Source organism: Pan paniscus, chromosome 2 (assembly GCF_029289425.2).
Source record: "Pan paniscus chromosome 2, NHGRI_mPanPan1-v2.0_pri, whole genome shotgun sequence".
Lineage (NCBI taxonomy): Eukaryota > Metazoa > Chordata > Mammalia > Primates > Hominidae > Pan > Pan paniscus.
In genome coordinates this window covers 62,016,559-62,034,075 of record NC_085926.1, presented here as the reverse complement: position 1 = coordinate 62,034,075, position 17,517 = coordinate 62,016,559, and the positions used below count along the sequence as shown (strand labels likewise).

Here is a 17,517-nt window from a genome sequence, read left to right as displayed (position 1 = left end):
TGGATTAAAAAAAAGTCTTCTTAATCAACCCAAAACATTCTGCAATTGCACTTCTAGGTAATGTAGTGAAAGAATTGAACTTATATCTGGATAAAACCAAGGATGTGGAAAATGTCAGAAGGACGATATTCAAACAGCAGTAACTGGAAAGGAATAAATTAGGAATCATATTAGTTTACCGTCATTATCTTATAAAGCAGTCTAAGAAGGAAGTTCTAAATAATCTACCACCATTCTCCAACACAAACTCAATTTTCTCAGACTCAAAAATAGTTCTTGTTTTTTTCTGGGGGTCTGGGGTTAGGGTGGGAATTTGGTAGATGGGTAAGATTACTAATTTATCCCTTCTCTCTCTCTCTCCAGAGTTAAAGGCCCTTGTTTCACACTGCCATCAGAACCATGAAAAGAAAAAAAAATTAAAACCATAACATGATAGAAAATTTATTCTTCATCAAAAAAAGAAAAAGACTCTTTTGGGATAGTTAAAAAGAATAAAAAGATTAATTTAGGTCACCATAAATAAAAGGAATGAATTATACTTTAATAGTGGTGTTCTGCTTTATACCAGAACAGAAGAAAAATGGAGAAAGAAGAGTCCAATTCTAAAATTTACAAAGTCAAAACTTCATACTCTCAAACTGAAATATTTATCATTTTAAAAATATACATAAGATATAATTCTTGCATTATTCTCTTGAGATTTTATCTGCCTGACTTGATCTGTCCTCCCCTAGCTCCCAATGATAAAATAAAGCTACTTTTGAAGAAAGAATTTTAAGGTCCTTCTGAAAACTTACTGTCCCTCAATTACTTTGAGGGCAGGACACAATTCTGAGGATACCTCATGATTTCCATGGAGCATGGCACAGAGAAGGTGCTTAAGAAATATGCAGAGTGAACAAATGAGTTAGCAAATGAATGCAAGAATGAATACATAAGCAAGAAAATCTTACATTGTTTGCTTAGAAAATCTGAAGGAGAAAGGGGGGAAAGAGGCAGAAAAACATAGACATGTAAAGAACAGCAAGAGCAAGAAAAAGTTAACAGATGAACTAAAACACACAGAAGCTAACTCATCAACTATCATAGAGGAACCCTAGTAAAGAAAAATGCAAGAAAGAGGCAGAGACAACGGGAAAGAAAATTAGCAAAATGATCCAAAAAACCCTCTTCACTCATCACCTAGTGAGATAAACGCATTTTGTTGGGAAACCTTATAAAGATACACCCCGATACTCTTTACAGTAAAACAGTCCTTTAAGGCCTCTGAACGCACTACGGAATGGAGATGCATCCCTTTAACATGTTTGACCCAATGGAGCCACAGGGAAGAGAGTTACCATCCTCAATGAATCGTTACACAGTCTTCATGTTCAATGTCCTTGACCAGCTCAAGAATCTTACACTTCTGACACAAACAGCATCCTTTTTGGGTGAAGTTTACACAGCCATCTAGATATATGCTTTTCAAAAACCCAAATAATTAATAATGTGATAAAACACAGAGGTTTCCTTTAGCTCAGTTTTACTTAGTATATATTTCCTGAGCAATAATTGAGGTCAATGCACTACTGTGAGGGCTAGGGAAAGGTGGGTGGGTGGTATACAAAAAGAAGAGGAACAAGACACAGACTTCAACGTCAGAGAGTTTATACTCTAGTAGTCTCAGGTTCTACCCCCTAATGCCTATTTTTTATAATTTGTAGCTAATAAGCTATTAGGCTGTCCCTTTCCAATCTAGACAATGGAGCCTAAATGTGTTTCCATGAAATTCAGCTAAGTATTTACACAATCAAGCCACAGTTTTAGCCGTGTGCAAGAGACATAATGATGAATGAAGACTCTCCAGCCTCAATGATCTCACAGTACTAATGCAGAAGAAAGCAAGTAAAATAACAGCATTAATACAAGATGGAACGCTGTAAGTCAGAGTGGGTCAAAGGAAGGACAGATCATATCTACCTATGGTGGGGAAGGAGGGGGAAGGTGAAATGCAGGGAAGTGGAGAGAAAGGCTTCCTCGCCAGCCCTGGATGGATGAGTCATCAAGAACTCCTCCTGCCTTCTCAATGTCTATAAATAATCCCAGGTGCTGCAATTCATTTAATTACTAAGCCTCTCCAGATGGAGAAAAATAATTAAGCAGTCTGTAACACCGACATGATATAAAGAATGGGTTTGCAACTTGCAAAGCATTTGAGTTCTGAAGTTTCCTTTCAACTATGAAAGAAGGGCAGAAATGAAAACGGGGCAAATGACTCTACAGACCTGAGGGAAAAACCAAAGGACTACAGTCATATTCTGGGTAGAATTTAAATAAAAATGAAAACTGGTACAAAGGAAGGCAGCTCAACTCTCCCAGTAGAAGGAGAACATTAAATGAGGAAACTGCAGTAGAGTTGGTGACGACAGTTTGTCAAAAAGAAATAGTTTAAGAATGATGAATAAATCAGATGCAATTCACTTATTTCTTAAATGTATTCAGAAATATACCTATTGACTAGATCTCTGGATACAGACATGACAATCATTTTATATCTTTGTTTCTGATGCAAAGATTCAGAACTGACCACAGCCATAAAGGAGGCTGGAAACAATGTCACATAAGAAACGTTTCTTAATGTAGACGCTCTTGAAGAATCATGCATTTATGATTCCAAAGTTCAATGGAATTAATGAAATATAAATGAAATTTCAAGCATTCATATGACAATGGCAACTGGGTAATGAAATGAATGAGATGTTCCCCTTAAGATAATAAATTCAATAACAATATACTTCATGAAAAAACACAATTAATCAAAGATAAAGAACAGGAATACCAAACTTCTATGGGCATCTGACTGAAATCCATTAAGAAGGTTGCATGGTTAAAAGACACTTTGGTCCTAGTGAGAAAGTAGATGAAAGCATTTAATGGTGAAGAAACAGACGGAAGCCAAGGGAAAAACACCAGAACCCAATTCTGAGGGTGACGATAAAAGATTCTTGGCCTCAAAAGAACAGGACTACTTAAAGATAAGGTCATTCTAAGTATTGGGTACTCTTTCTTCTACCAACTTAAAAAGAAACCAATGAAATTGTTCTGTGAATTACAGTTTTTAAAAGCAAAGTATCCTTCCACAAATTGCCTAATGATTCCACTGATTCTATTTCATGTAAAGCTGGGTTTTTATATTTATTTGTTTCACCAGATAAACCATGTAGGGTGTTATCAGAATCACACAATATTTTGAAACAGCATTTTAGGTTTCTGCAAAAGTAATTGCGGTTTTTGCCTTTAAAAGTAATGGCAAAGCCGGGCACGGTGGTTCATGCCTGTAATCCCAGCTCTTAGGGAGGCAGAGGCAGGAGCACAGCTTGAGCCCAGGAGTTCAAGACCTGCCTGAGCAACATAGTGAGACCCCGTTCTCCACAAAAAGGAAGAAAAAAAAAAAAAGTAATAGCAAAAACCGCGATTACTATTGCACCAACCAAATAATAACTTCTGATATTTTATATTTTCATAGGCATTCAAATTAGGTTGACAGTAGAGAACAGAAGTTTTACTTTAACAAATAAAAAATAATTATTTTAGTTTCTGTACTTACATAAATCAACTAAACAAGTATTTATTCTCTTGAGTGTTTTAACAACAAATTCCTCTATCCCTTGACAATACTTTTATTTTAAATTTATGTTTTAAATCCTTTAAAAGCAAACTTTACTCTTACTTGTTCCCCTATGCTTTCGATAGGGAACAAACCCAAAGGTGATCTGCGTGATTTAGAAAAAGGTGATCCTTCCTCCAGACACATTACTACCATGTGATGGAAAATTATAATATTACACTTAACCAGTGGCTACAAAGGGAGCGCACCTTCTAGAGCTGTCTGGGCCAAGATGTGGCTGTCCTGATTCACCGTCTTCCACACATGGAGGTTGTTCTTCCTTCCTTCACTTGTGCTCAACAGCAGACCTGGCTCATCATCTTTCAGCACTGAGACTGACCCTCAACTCTTATCTGTTACCAAAATATATCAGCTGCCATTCAGAGTTACTGGGGTCCGGGCCAGTCATCATGATCTTAAGATCACGTTGATGTGAACACATGAATAAGACTGCTTGATGATTTTGTTGCAATGGGAACACACACTCCCTCCAAAGTAGCCACTAGACACATCTCGATTACTGCTACATCATCAAGACATTTTGTGTAAAACCTTCCATATTTAACTGAAGAAAAGAATCATAAACACTGTGTAAATTCAACAAATCATGCCTGTGAGCCACAATGGGGCACAGTGCAAGTAACCACTACTCTAGGCCAATGTAAGGGTTCATTGGACAACCAGATGTCTGCTAGGTTTGTGCCTATTTTGGTGCTTTTGGGGGGCAACATTATGAACTTCATCATATCTAAGCACAGCAAAGGCAGAGAGAAAGCCAAAATTACCAGGAATAATGGGCACATGTTGAGAACAAAAAAAGAAGCATGGATAGTGAAAAATTGAAACAGTAAAAAAAATTCTTCTAGTACATGAAGTAAATCAGCATCTGGACTACTGGTATCTCTGCAGAACTTGGCCTTGCCTAGGCCTGGGCTTTTGGGTCATTCTCTTTGTGTCACTCTGAATAATGAATATGTGGGTTTATAAGCACCAAGTCAGAGTATACCCTTTTTACAAGTAGAGGAGTTCAACTCTTTTTGGCCGTTATTTGTGGGACCATGACAGTGAGGTTCTAGTGCACAGGAGAAGATTGTGTTTATTATGCTTAACATAGAAACTAGTACCACTCCTGGCATCGAATAGATGTTGAATAGATAGATGACAAACCGTTCTTCAATACCAAAATGTAAGATGCCAGGTTTGAATTTGGAAATATACACCAAGATTTCTCTATTTTGGGAAGAAATATCAAACTCTCAAATTTATCATTCTTATAGAGAGCAAAAAAATAAAAAAATGAGATCTAACTAGAATGCCAAATTCAGGTAACAATTTTTTTTATTTGCATTGCATGACATAGTGAGAATTCAAGCATATAAGCACGTGTGTGCTTACAAGAAAGACAAAGGGGCTGGGCGCAGTGGCTGACGCCTATAATCCCAGCACTTTAGAAGGCTGAGGCAGGAGGATCACTTGAGCCCAGGAGTTCCAGACTAGGCTGGGCCACAAAGCAAGACCTTGTCTCTACAAAAAAATAAGAAAATTAGCCAGACATGGTGGCCTGCACCTGTAGTCCCAGCTACTCAAGAGGCTGTTGCAGGAGGATCCCCTTGAACCCAGGAGTTGGAGGCTGTAGTGAGCCATAATTGCACCACTACACTTCCGCCTGGGCAACAGGGAGACTTGTATCTAAATAAATAAATAAGAAAGACAAAGGAAGCAGCTTAATACAGCTGCTATCTATGTAAAATTATGTTCTTTTTTTTCTTTTTTGAGACGGAGTCTCACTCTGTCGCCCAGGCTGGAGTGCAATGGCGCGATCTCGGCTCACTGCAAGCTCTGCCTCCCAGGTTCACGCCATTCTCCTGCCTCAGCCTCCTGAGTAGCTGGGACTACAGGTGCCCGCCACCACGCCCGGCTAATTTTTTGTATTTTTAGTAGAGATGGGGTTTCACCGTGTTAGCCAGGATGGTCTCGATCTCCTGAACTAGTGATCCGCCCGCCTCGGCCTCCCAAAGTGCTGGGATTACAGGTGTGAGCCACCGCGCCCGGCCTCTAATTATGTTCTATTTTTTATCATCTGACCTCTAATTTGTGTCTATAGGATAGCAAGCCAAATTTAGAAAAGGACCTAACAAATGAAGTGTACATTAAATATCTTTATATGCAAACTAGTAGTCGTGTCCTCGAAATACTTTAAAAATTCAAAACCTAGATTTCACAGTGAGGTATTTTGTTGATTTGCACACCAATGTGTCTTGCCTGCCTAAAATTCTAATTGGTCTTATATTTAACAAGAGTTTATAGAGCTGAAAAAAATAGAAAGTGTTTGGATAGAGCATGCTATAAACTAGTCCTTCCAGTACTCATAAAAACATTAAAAAGTTTTTTTAAAATTTTCATTTAAGAAAGGTTCCCTATGAAGTAGAATCTTGGAGGTCTGAGCACAGGTTGGCATGACAGAGAAGGAAGCGAGGGTGGATCTGACGGCAGGTCCACAGGAGCAGAGGTCCAGCTGCATGAAAAGCAGCATGCTAAGGGAACGATGACAGAAAACCAGGTGTTAGCCAGGCACGTGGGAACTGTTTAAGAGCAGTTTGTGTGGTCCCAGTGCTACCAAACGCAAACCAATCACAGTTTAAGAACAGAAGGGGGCTGGGCGCAGTGGCTCACACCTGTAATCCCAGCACTTTGGGAGGCCGAGGCAGGCGGATCACGTGAGGTTGAGAGTTTAACACCAGCCTGACCAACATGGAGAAACCCTGCCTCTACTAAAAAAAAAAAAAAAAAAAAAATAGCTGGGCATAGTAGCACATGCCTGTAATTCCCAGCTACTCAGGAGGCTGAGGCAGAAGAATCACCTGAACCCAGGAGGCGGAGGTTGTGGTGAGCTGAGATAGCGCCACTGCACTCCAGCCTGGGCATAACAAGAGCGAAACTCCATCTCAAAAAAAAAAAAAAAAGAATCGAAGGGGTCCAGACAGAACTCAAGTCATCTGCCAACAGGGCAGTGTCCAGAACATACTTCTGTTCATAAAAAGATAATATGTATACCATGGGGTCTCCATCCCACAGAAACATGGAGGGCTATAGATGCATACTATTTGGGAATTTCCAAGTGTCCGCTAAGTTCCAGGAGCCATACTAGGAAGTCCTTTAATTACCACTACAATCGACATGATGTATTAGCTGTTCTCTCTACTTCACAGATAAGGATACTGAGATTGAAAAGTTTAAATAACTACATTATCATTACACTGTAGAAATCATGGAATTCAAAAGCAAGTATCTTGACTCCAGTGAATAAGCTCTTAAAACACTATGCTCTATTGTGTTCATGAAAAGTAATCAGGAAAAAGAGATGTGTTGGAGAACAATGGGCAAATTAGACCAATACATAGCATAAACAGACAACTTCCAAAATACTTGACCACGACCCACAGTAAGCAATACACATTATATCATGACCCAGCACACACCCAGTATGCTTTACTGTGCATAAACAAATTCTATAAATACATTTACCTTTACTATATTTTACTGATATTCTCTGACTTATTTCCTATTCTATATTATTCTATGTCACTGTTTTTAAAATGCTGATCAGAACTTACTGAAATAATTTCATGGCTCAACAGTAAGATAGAACCCACTGTTTGAAAACCAGTGCCATAATCACCAATGACAACCATTGTTCTTATTCTAGGTAGAATATCAAGCTTTTCAAATTTTCATATCTGATCTCTCATTTGAGCCTTTATCTCCCTTGAGAAAAGGGAGAAAGGTAGTTAAAAGGGAGAAAACTGTCACTCATGTGTCACCCATTGAAAAGGGTGGTGAAATTAACATACTCCAAACAAGAATGGCTCCACCTCAATGACAAACTTGCTCAAAAAGGCAGATGTCAAAGACGTGTTGGAGAAGGCTCTTATGTCTTTAACATTCCTTTAGTTGTCAAAAAGACTTCATTTTCCAACAGAGACTCATTGGTGAAATGAACACCTTTATGTAGTCGCTAGGTCAACTTTAATACTGAAAGACAAATCACAGATGCCTACTACTCAGACTACCTTACACACTAAAAAGCACCAAGGTCTCCTACAGGCAAGTTGGTCAAGGCACTCACTGATCAACACTACTTTGATTTGACTTATTAAAAAGCCTGAACAGCATTATTTTATCGAAGGATGCAATGCTGGGATTCTAGGTGCAGAATCAACACTGAGTTATGAGCATTCATCAACACAATCATATTAAAAGAGAGGACGGAAGGATAAGAGTTCATAAATGTACCAACACAGAGATAGTTGCAACAAAAACTTTAGTTACTATGGGGATTTCTGAGAGGGAAAGAGAGGGGGTCTCTTTAGAAAAGTGATGGATGCTATTTATTAACCTACTTGCAAGTAATGTCAAATTTTAAAGTTGCTCAAAAAAACACCTTTTTTTTATATCAGTCTCTTAATATGCTGAAGGAACCTGTTCAAAATGCTTCAGCGGCGAAGTAACTTAGATGATAAATGTGTTCTTCAATCTGTGCACCAGTCAAGTAGCAATAAAATCAGAGTAATTCATGCAAAAATTTTCATTATGTTTCTAAACATACTTATTTACATTTTAAATCACACATTAGACAATATGAAATATCTTTCATTTGGACAGGTGTGAACTAGAAAACAGATGCATTCATTAAACATGAAACAATTCGGCCAATTAAAAAAAATACTCAAAGAATTCTTTGGTTGAAGTACTTCAGCCACTGTTAACTTACTTGAAAAAATATGGCCATGGCTCCGATTATTCTGTTCTCAGAAATTGCGGTTTGAAAGCTGTCAAAGTCATCTGGATTGTAAAAGAAAATCTGCATCTGTAAGAACAATTAAAAAAATGTATTAGGAAAATTTTCAAACATAAATAAAAAGTTGAGAGAATAGTACCATAAATGTATATTCTCCAGTTGCTAATAAGATTTTGCCAAATTTATTCACCTATTCATATTTTTCCTTGCTAACATTTTTTTTTTTTTTTTTTTTTTTTTTTTTTTTTTTTGAGATAAGGTCTCGCTCTGTTGCCCACGCTGGACTGCAGTGACTCAATCTCAGCTCACTACAACCTCCGCCTCCCAGGTTCAAGCGATTCTCCTGCCTCAGCCGAATAGCTGGGATTACAGGCAACTGCCATCATGCCCACTAATTTTTGTATTTTTGTAGAGATGGGCTTTCACCATGTTGACCAGGCTGGTCTTGAACTCTTGACCTAAAGTGATCTGCTTGCTTTGGCCTCCCAAACTGCTGGGATTACAGGCATGAGCCACCACACCCGGCCCTTTGCTAACGTATTTTAGAACAAACCCAGACATCATGTCATTTTACCCCTAGATATGTCAGAATATATCCCATCTTTTCACATAACTACAATGCATTCATGCCACCCAAAATAAGTAAAACCAATGCCTTCTAGTCCTCTAATAGCCAGGTCATGGTGAAATTTCCCTATTAAGAAGCAAAATTTTAATGGAGTTAACCACCTTTTTGCAAAAAGCTAACCCACACATTATTTTTCTTAATCCTCTTAAGCCCTGTAAAAAAAATTAGGGCAGAAATTACTATACTCAGCTATAGATGAGAAAATAGTGCTTCAGAAATTTGATGATAATTTGCCTACTATTACACATCAGAGAGAATCCAAAATCCATGTGCTTTCATCCCAACCTTAAATATCTTCTCTTACATTTGGCTAGCATTACGGTTTGTTTGTTTTTTTTTTAAACAAACAAACAAACTCACTCTCACTCTGTGGCCGAGGCTGGAATGCAGTGGCAGCCACCACGGCTCACTGCGGCCTCCATCTCCTAGGCTCAGTAGATCCTCCCACTTCAGCCTCCTGAGTAGCTGGGACTACAGGTGCATGCCACAATACCCAGCTAATTTGTGTATTTTCTGTAAGGACAGGGTTTTGCCTTGTTGTCCAGGCTGGTTTCAAACTCCTGGCCTCAAGCAGTCTGCATGCCTCAGCCTCCCAAAACACTGGGATTACAAGTGTGAGCCACTGGGCCTGACTAGAATTTCTTATTCAAAAAGCAGAACACAGGTAAGTCAACTCAGAATCATTATACAACTTTAATGCTGGCACACATTTTGACATTTAAAAAGATGCAGAGAACAGTTGGATGCAGTGGCTCACGCCTGTAATCCCAGCACTTTGGGAGGCCGTGGCGGGCAGGTCACCTGAGGTCGGGAGTTCGAGACCAGCCTGACCAACATGGAGAAACCCCATTTCTACAAAAAATACAAAATTAGCCAGGCATGGTGGTGCATGCCTGCAATCCCAGCTACTCGGGAGGCTGAGGCAGGAGAATCACTTGAACCTGGGAGGCAGATGCTGCGGTGAGCCGAGGTCATGCCATTGCACTCCAGCCTGGGCAACAAGAGCAAAACTCTGTCTCGAAAAAAAAAAAAAAAGATGTAGAGAACAAAAATGAACCATTGGGTATCCCCAGAAGCCTCCACACTGATTAAAACAAACAAACAAACAAACAAACAAACAAACAAAAAAAACCAGACCTGGGTTCCTATTCCAGCTTCCTTATTTACTTGCAAGCACCAGCTTTCTTAGGCATAAAGTCAAGTATTTCCACTTACTGGGCTAATTGTGAGGCTCAAATAAGTTAACGTAGCGTATAACATGAAGCACCATGGTTAGACCTCATCGATGCTCAACAAATCACCATCATCATCACCATATATACATATGTAGTTTTTTCTAAGATAGGGTCTCATTTTGTCACCCAGGCTGGAGTGCAATGGCATGATCATGGCTCACTGCGGCCTTGACCTCCTGGACTCAAGCGATCCTCCCACCTCAGCCTCCTAAGCAGCTGGGACTACGGGTATACACCACCATATGGGGCTAGTATATATATATATATATATATATATATATATATATATATATATATATTTTTTTTTTTTTTTTTAGAGGCAGGGTCTCACTATGTTGCCCAGGCTGGTTTAGAATAACTGAGCTCAAGCAATCCGCCCACCCTGGCCTCCCAACGTGTTGAGATTACAGGCATGAACCACTGCGCCTGGTCATCATCATCATCATCATCATATTTTAAGATTAACATTTGGCAAACATCTTAACATTTCTAGTAAGAGTGTGATTCCACTGAATCATCTAGAATGATGGTACTCCTTACAGAAAACAGTATCTTCTATATAATTAGTTCTTTCATGACCTCTATTTCCCTACTTTTCCAAAAGGCGTGATGCTATTTTCTGTAATAGACTGAACAACCACACCCCAGAGAGATTTAGAGATTTGACGGTGAACAATAAAGTCCCAGCAGGAAAAGCTAAATATAGGTCAAAGGTAAACAGAGTTCTGATGACTGAATTAACTCAAATGCTAAGAATACAACGGCATTTCTTTTGTGAAGAGGGCAATCAGGTAGCCCAAATCAGGACACTTCCTAGAAAAATTCTGATACCTAAGTACATGGGAGAAGGATGGGTAGTTTTCTTTTGGAGAGTTTTCTTTCTTAAAGGTAATTCTTTTTCCTAAGACTGTAAATTCGCACCAATTCTGGCAGTTTCTTACAAATGTGTTGCCTTACGGTTTGGACAGCTTTAGACATCATGAATTTTTAGAGAAAAATCCATTCAATAAGGTGCAGATTAGAATGGTTTAATATTAGGTGAATTGCTTTGGATACAATACTACTAACCCAAGAAAGAAACTTAACACAGGTGTATTCAGAAAATTACACTTCACTTTCTCTTTAAAACTCAGGCCCTCAAATTAAGTAGGTTCACAGAAGGCTTTCTTATACTTCAGCCCATGTGCAGGAGCAGCATTGTTTAATGCATCACCCGAATAGTGTGTGATACAAAATACTTTAAGACCTCTTCAAGGGCATTTTCATTTACAAGTGGGTAAAAAAATACATTTTTAGAAAATGTGTTTGGGTCACAGCTCCACCCATCTGGATAATAAAATGTCTCATAAAAAGGACAGTAGCACAGGTCTGAAATATCTATTTTTCTTACTATTTTTCTCAAGTTGTAGCCTAACGAACTACGGTAATATTTGAAGTGTCTAAAATGTAAGAATAAGTAGATGAGGTTTTGCTGAGCGAATTGGACATGCGTGAATTGAAACATACTTTGTCAGCGGTGGTGATGTCCAAGTTTGGACAGAGGCTGGAAACTATTTTCCAAAAACACCTTTGGCAGGTGTTTGGGGTAGCTACCATCAATTTTATCCTCAAAATGAACTGTGCCCAGAGCCCTCCCTTCAACATTCTGGGCTCTAGATCCCAGAGCCCTCCCTTCAATATTCCCCAAAGTGTGTTCTTTCTAGTAATGTTAATCTAAGTGATGTTCACTCTACAGCAATCCTTCTATGAAGAAACGTGGTGTACGTAAGCTGAAGAAAAGATCTGGGGCCAGGTGCAATGTGGCTCATGCATGTAACCCCAGCAGTTTGGGAGGTCCAAGTGGGAGGACTGCTTGAGAACAGGAGTTTGAGGCCAGCCTGGGCAACACAGTGAGACCTCATCTCTACAAAAAATTAGCCAGGAGTGGTGAGTGTAGTCCCACCTATTCAGGAAACTGAGGTGAGAGGATTGCTCGAGCCCAGGAGGTTGAGGCTATTGAGGCTACTGATGGCTCCACTGCACTCCAGCCTGAGTGACAGAGCAAGATCCTGTCTCAAAAAAAAAGAAAAGAAAAGAAAAGAAAAAAAAAAAAAAAGATCTGGAAAATCCAGCAATAAAGGGATCTATTAACTGTTCCCTATCTCCTTTACCCAGTATCACCAATTATTTATACTATACCTCTTTTGCGCTCTCTCTGTACACACACACACACACACACACACTCACTTTTTTTCCTCAATCATTTGGGAGCAAATGGGAGATAATAGGCCCCTTTAACACTAAATACTTAAGTGTGTAATTTCTAAGAATAAGGACATTCTCTTACATAATCACAGAATAATTATTAGAATTACCAAACTTCACATTAATACAATACTATTATCTAATTCACAGACCATTTTCAAGTTTTGGCAAGTGCCCAAATAAAGTCCATTACAGATCATTTTCTGGTTCTCAGTCCAGAATTCAATCTAGGATCAAACTTTGTATTTAGTTGTCCTGTCTTTTTACACTGACCTCTTCCAACCCCATCTTCATCTGGAACAGTTACTGAGCCTCTTTCTTTACTCTGACAATTAGAAGCGTACAGGGCAGAAATTTCATAGAATTGAGGTTTGTCAGCTGGGTGTGGTGGCTTACACCTGTAATCCCAGCACTTTGTGAGGCCAAGGTGGATGGATCACTTGAGGTCAGGAGTTTGAGACCAGCCTGGCCAACATGGTGAAACCCTGTCTCTACAAAAATACAAAAATTAGCCAGGTGCGGTGGCAGGTGCCTGCCACTTGGGAGGCTACTTGGGAGGCTGAGGCAGGAGCATCACTTGAACCTGGGAGACGGAGGTTGTGGTGAGCCGAGATTGCGCCACTGCACTCCAGCCTAGGCAACAGAGTGAGACTCAGTCTCAAAAAAAAAAAAAACTTATATCTTCTCCGTGCATCATATCAGCAAGCACATTTATGCGGGTTTATCCCGCTATTGGAGGTATTTATCTTGATCATGTGGCTAAGGTGCTATCTATTGGGCTTCTCCACTATAATGTTATTAATTTTCCTTTCATAATTAAAAAGTATTTTGTAGAGAGATACTTTGGCATGAGATAAATATCCTGCTCCTCATTTAATGTTGACTCACTACTTTAGTATCCTTGGGTGACTTTCTAACTCCACCATTCCTTCTATATTCATTAATGGCATTCTAGAGTAAGGAATTGCTTTCCCTGCACTGCAGTTTATTCACTTATTCATTCATTCATTTACATCCATATGGACTTGTTTATTTTTGTTTCTATTTATTCAATCCATTATCAGATTCCATTACTAACATTATGTATTTTGATGCTCAGATTGTCCCAGATTTGCCCAGTAGGAGACCCTTCAAAACTATTTCCCTGTCACTCTGCCACGTTCTCCTATTTTTTTATTTTTTAGCAACTCCTATCAAGCACAGATGTTTTGGGCTCATCCTACATTTTCCCTGCCCTATCCCTAGAATTGGCCATTTAAGTCCTGGTTCAAAGGTTATTCGAAGACTTAGTAACTTTAACTCAGTATTTTCCAAACATAGTTGAAATAGAATACTTTGGGTTTGATTCTTTAAGAATACTATATAGCTTAAAGGTCGATGAATCTATTCCAAGCAGGCCTCTCTTTTGCAAGGGAAGGAAAGTTGAATCAATCCTGTATAAACAGACATTCCTTCATCATGTAGAGTTCCATGAGATAGCAGATACTATATATTATATACATAAAACACACACACACACACACACATATATATATATATTCTCAAGCACAGAAACAAACTATATGAAACTCACTTAAAAAGCCACCGATAGACTGCTTGCACCAGGGCACAATCATGGGACCAGTTCTGCCAAATTTTTCAAAGCCTAAGTGAGAGTCATTAGCCCAAATGGATCATTCAGCTCTGCCTTGTGGAATGTCTTGACTGCAAAACCCTCCAGGTGTTTTTCTAGCCAGATCAAGGTGATGGATAACATAGAGTATCATATAGCATAATTTGACATTTGGAAAATGGAATTTTACAGGGGCAAAACAAATCACATTAAAAGCATCATCATCGACCAGGAAACATGTCCTAAAATACATATATGGCAAATGCCTGCATGAATCCCAATACTATCAAGTAATGGGAGGGAGGTGAAAGGGACACTGTGAGTACAGGGTTGACAACAGTCAATGCTCCACTGTTGTAAGGTACTAGTGTGACACATACAAAGTGACAACAAAATGTCCACCTAGCTTCCCTTTTCTCCTGCCTTGTGCAACTTCTCCCTTACATTTAAAATAACTCCAGTTGCAATTTGACTTTACAAATGTGTATATGTCTGGTTTCCTACATGTGTCACTGTCCATGTTAAGTTGAATGAATAGAAAGCAACAAATCTGAAAACCCGAGCCTTTGATACTTTTAATCATGTTAAAACATTGTTAATGTTTTTCAAACCTTTAGTAAGTACCTACTGTATGCTAGGTACTGTACTATGATTCATTGGCACTCAGTGAGGTAGGTATCCACACGATTCTCATTTTATAGGCAAGGAAACCAAGGATTTACAAAATTTGTAATTTCAAATTTACAAAGCTCCTAAGGAAGGAAAGTGGGGTTGGGACAGAAAAATTATCTTTCAAAATTGTCTTTCAAATCTCAGAGTTCAAGATCTTAATCACTGCGCTTCCTTCCAATTGGCAGGAGTATTGCTTAATGCCTATTGTCTGTAAGGCACCATGACAGATGAAGATACAGTCTGCACTCAGGAAGACTAAAATATCATTAATGAGACAAGGTTAACTTTATTTTTGAGTGCCAAAGCTGACTGAGTGTATCACGAAATAAAAGCATAAGGCAATGAATGGCTCATGGTCAAGTGAGGCATCTATTAAACAAATACTACACTTATACAGGCAATGGGCAGGAGGGGGCATTTCCCAGAAGGTGTGTTGTGTGCCTACTATTATAGTTGTGTGCCTGAGTCAGCTCCCTGGTTGCTGTGATCATGGAAGCAAAAGGAAATGATCCCAACATGAGAGTAGAAAACCCAACAGTAACTTCTATGCAGATTTAGAAAGCTCTACGTTTTATTTCCTCTCAAAAAGCGATTTCTCCCACATGCCCCCCACACGTGGCCCAAGAAAAAAAATCATGATGGAGTAAGTAAGGAAACAGCATGCAGATAGCTCAGGGGGAAGGCAATCTACTGAAAGACTCAATAGACATTTCCACGATACTGCTGGGGATTTTTATTAAAGTGGAAGAACACACAGGCAAAAGCTACAGAAAAGAACAGATGGAGATGAGACTTAAACAGGACGAGATAAAGAGGGTAACCAAAAAGGCAACAGCAGAATTAAAAATCACATAGGAGGCAGCAGACAACAGAACTGAGGAGGTGGAAATGTATTTTTCTAATCAAGCTTGGTGTTAACCTGCCAGTTGGGAACGTGGTGGTGGACAAGAAACAGGTACCTAAGAATAAAGATGTGAAGTGAAGGCAAAGTAAACATCCAAACATAGTGAATCTGCCAGTTCTGCTTTTTTGATGACATGCATAGGATAATGACAGAGTTAAGCATTTTGTAAAATAAGCTCCTAATCTAACATGATTTTTAAATTATTTTGTAACGGCTAGTATTAAGGAGGCCAGGACGCACACACTCAACACACTACACCCTAACTCTAATTCTGCCATTGCCTGTAGACAGAAAGATGTATGCACGCAGGACGTAAGTCTGTGCAGTGCAAGGCTGTGTCCCTAGCACAGTGCTGCCCATTGTAAATACTAGTAATTTATTTCTGGAATGAATAAAATGAGTGGGAGCTCTAAGTGGCTTGAAGCAAGGACAGCCAAGTGATAAAGCCATAAACACTAACAAAGTCCATGCCATCTCTTGGAATAAATAACAAACTCAGTGGCAAGGAGGGCTCAAGATATTGAAAGAATGAAGGAATTTAAACTGCTGGAGTAAATGCTCAGAAAGGTGCAAATACAAGCCAAAATCACTGTGAAATGGCCAAGTGACTCCAGGTATGGTTCTGCTAAATACAGATTATGTTACTTTCTCTTTAATCCACAAGAAAGTCAAACCATTGTCTAAGTAACTCTGGCCTAAAATTTTAATACTTCAACAAAAGAAGATCTATTCATTTAAATTATGGAGAAAATTATAAATATACATTATACATATTACATGAAAATACATAACACAAACACTGGGTATTTTGTTTTATCCTAATGAACAAAGTTTCTATTCCTAGTTACTTTTTAAAAGGATCATTGTTATTTTTTGTGAAAGTATTTTTACATGTGATTAACATTTAAATCAGTAGACTTTAGAAGTAAAGCTGATTACCCTCTATAATGTGGGTGGGTCTCATGCAATCAGCTGAAGACCTGAGGTCTTTTTAAGAGGAGGGAATTCTGCCTCTACACTGCAACACAGATTGAGCTCAGGTTTCCAGCCTTTGAACTCAAGACTGCAAGATCAACTTAGCTAGAGCAACTTAGCTAAAATTCATGAATTATAGGCCAGAGTTACTCTGTGCGTGCATGTGTGTGTGTGTGTGTGTGAGAGAGAGAGAGACAGAGAGAGAGAGAGACATCGATCCTATGGCTCTCTTTCTCTGGAGAACCCTGACTAATATACCCCCTAAAATCATTACTGGTTTTAAGCAAACGTACACAGGTATGTCTGTCTGTGTATCACATTATAAAACCATTTTGCAACTCCGTTACTTTTTGGGCTTCTTTGAGCTCTGAACTCTATCATCTTCTCTCACTTCTTTCTAACAGGCTTCTACCTTGCAGAATGTAGCCCCTGTTACAGCCCAGTTCACACTCTTACAGCATACGGAAAAATATCCATAAAGTTGGCAGTATTAGATGAAGATCTAAGAGTATTTGCTATAGAATAAGACCGGATTTGTATATTGAAGAGCCTGGAGATTTCTAAGGCCCAGTGTCCCCTTCTGTGAAATAGAGGTAATACTCACACCTCAAGGGGCTGTTGTAATACATTTTCACTAAGCGCTTGCTTTGGAAAAGTAAAAACTGATGAAACAGCTCTCATTTTTCTCTTACAATATGTCCTGATGACTTTCTTTATGACCAGAAGGGATACTTAAAGTAAGGTTCAAATAAACCATTTCCACAGGCTAGCCAACATCCCAATAAGTCATGCCACAGGGT

The 17,517-nt window shown here is 38.9% G+C and overlaps 1 protein-coding gene across 2 annotated transcripts in view; it reads right to left on the bottom strand.

Moving 5' to 3' along the window:
• PTPRG (protein tyrosine phosphatase receptor type G) overlaps positions 1-17,517 on the bottom strand; it is a 733,855-nt gene that overhangs the window by 207,664 nt on the left and 508,674 nt on the right. For both annotated transcript variants that reach the window (XM_003811607.6, XM_003811608.6), the window contains exon 5: positions 8,421-8,516. In XM_003811607.6, the coding sequence (XP_003811655.1) occupies positions 8,421-8,516 (96 nt within the window). The remainder of the gene's footprint in view (positions 1-8,420; positions 8,517-17,517) is intronic.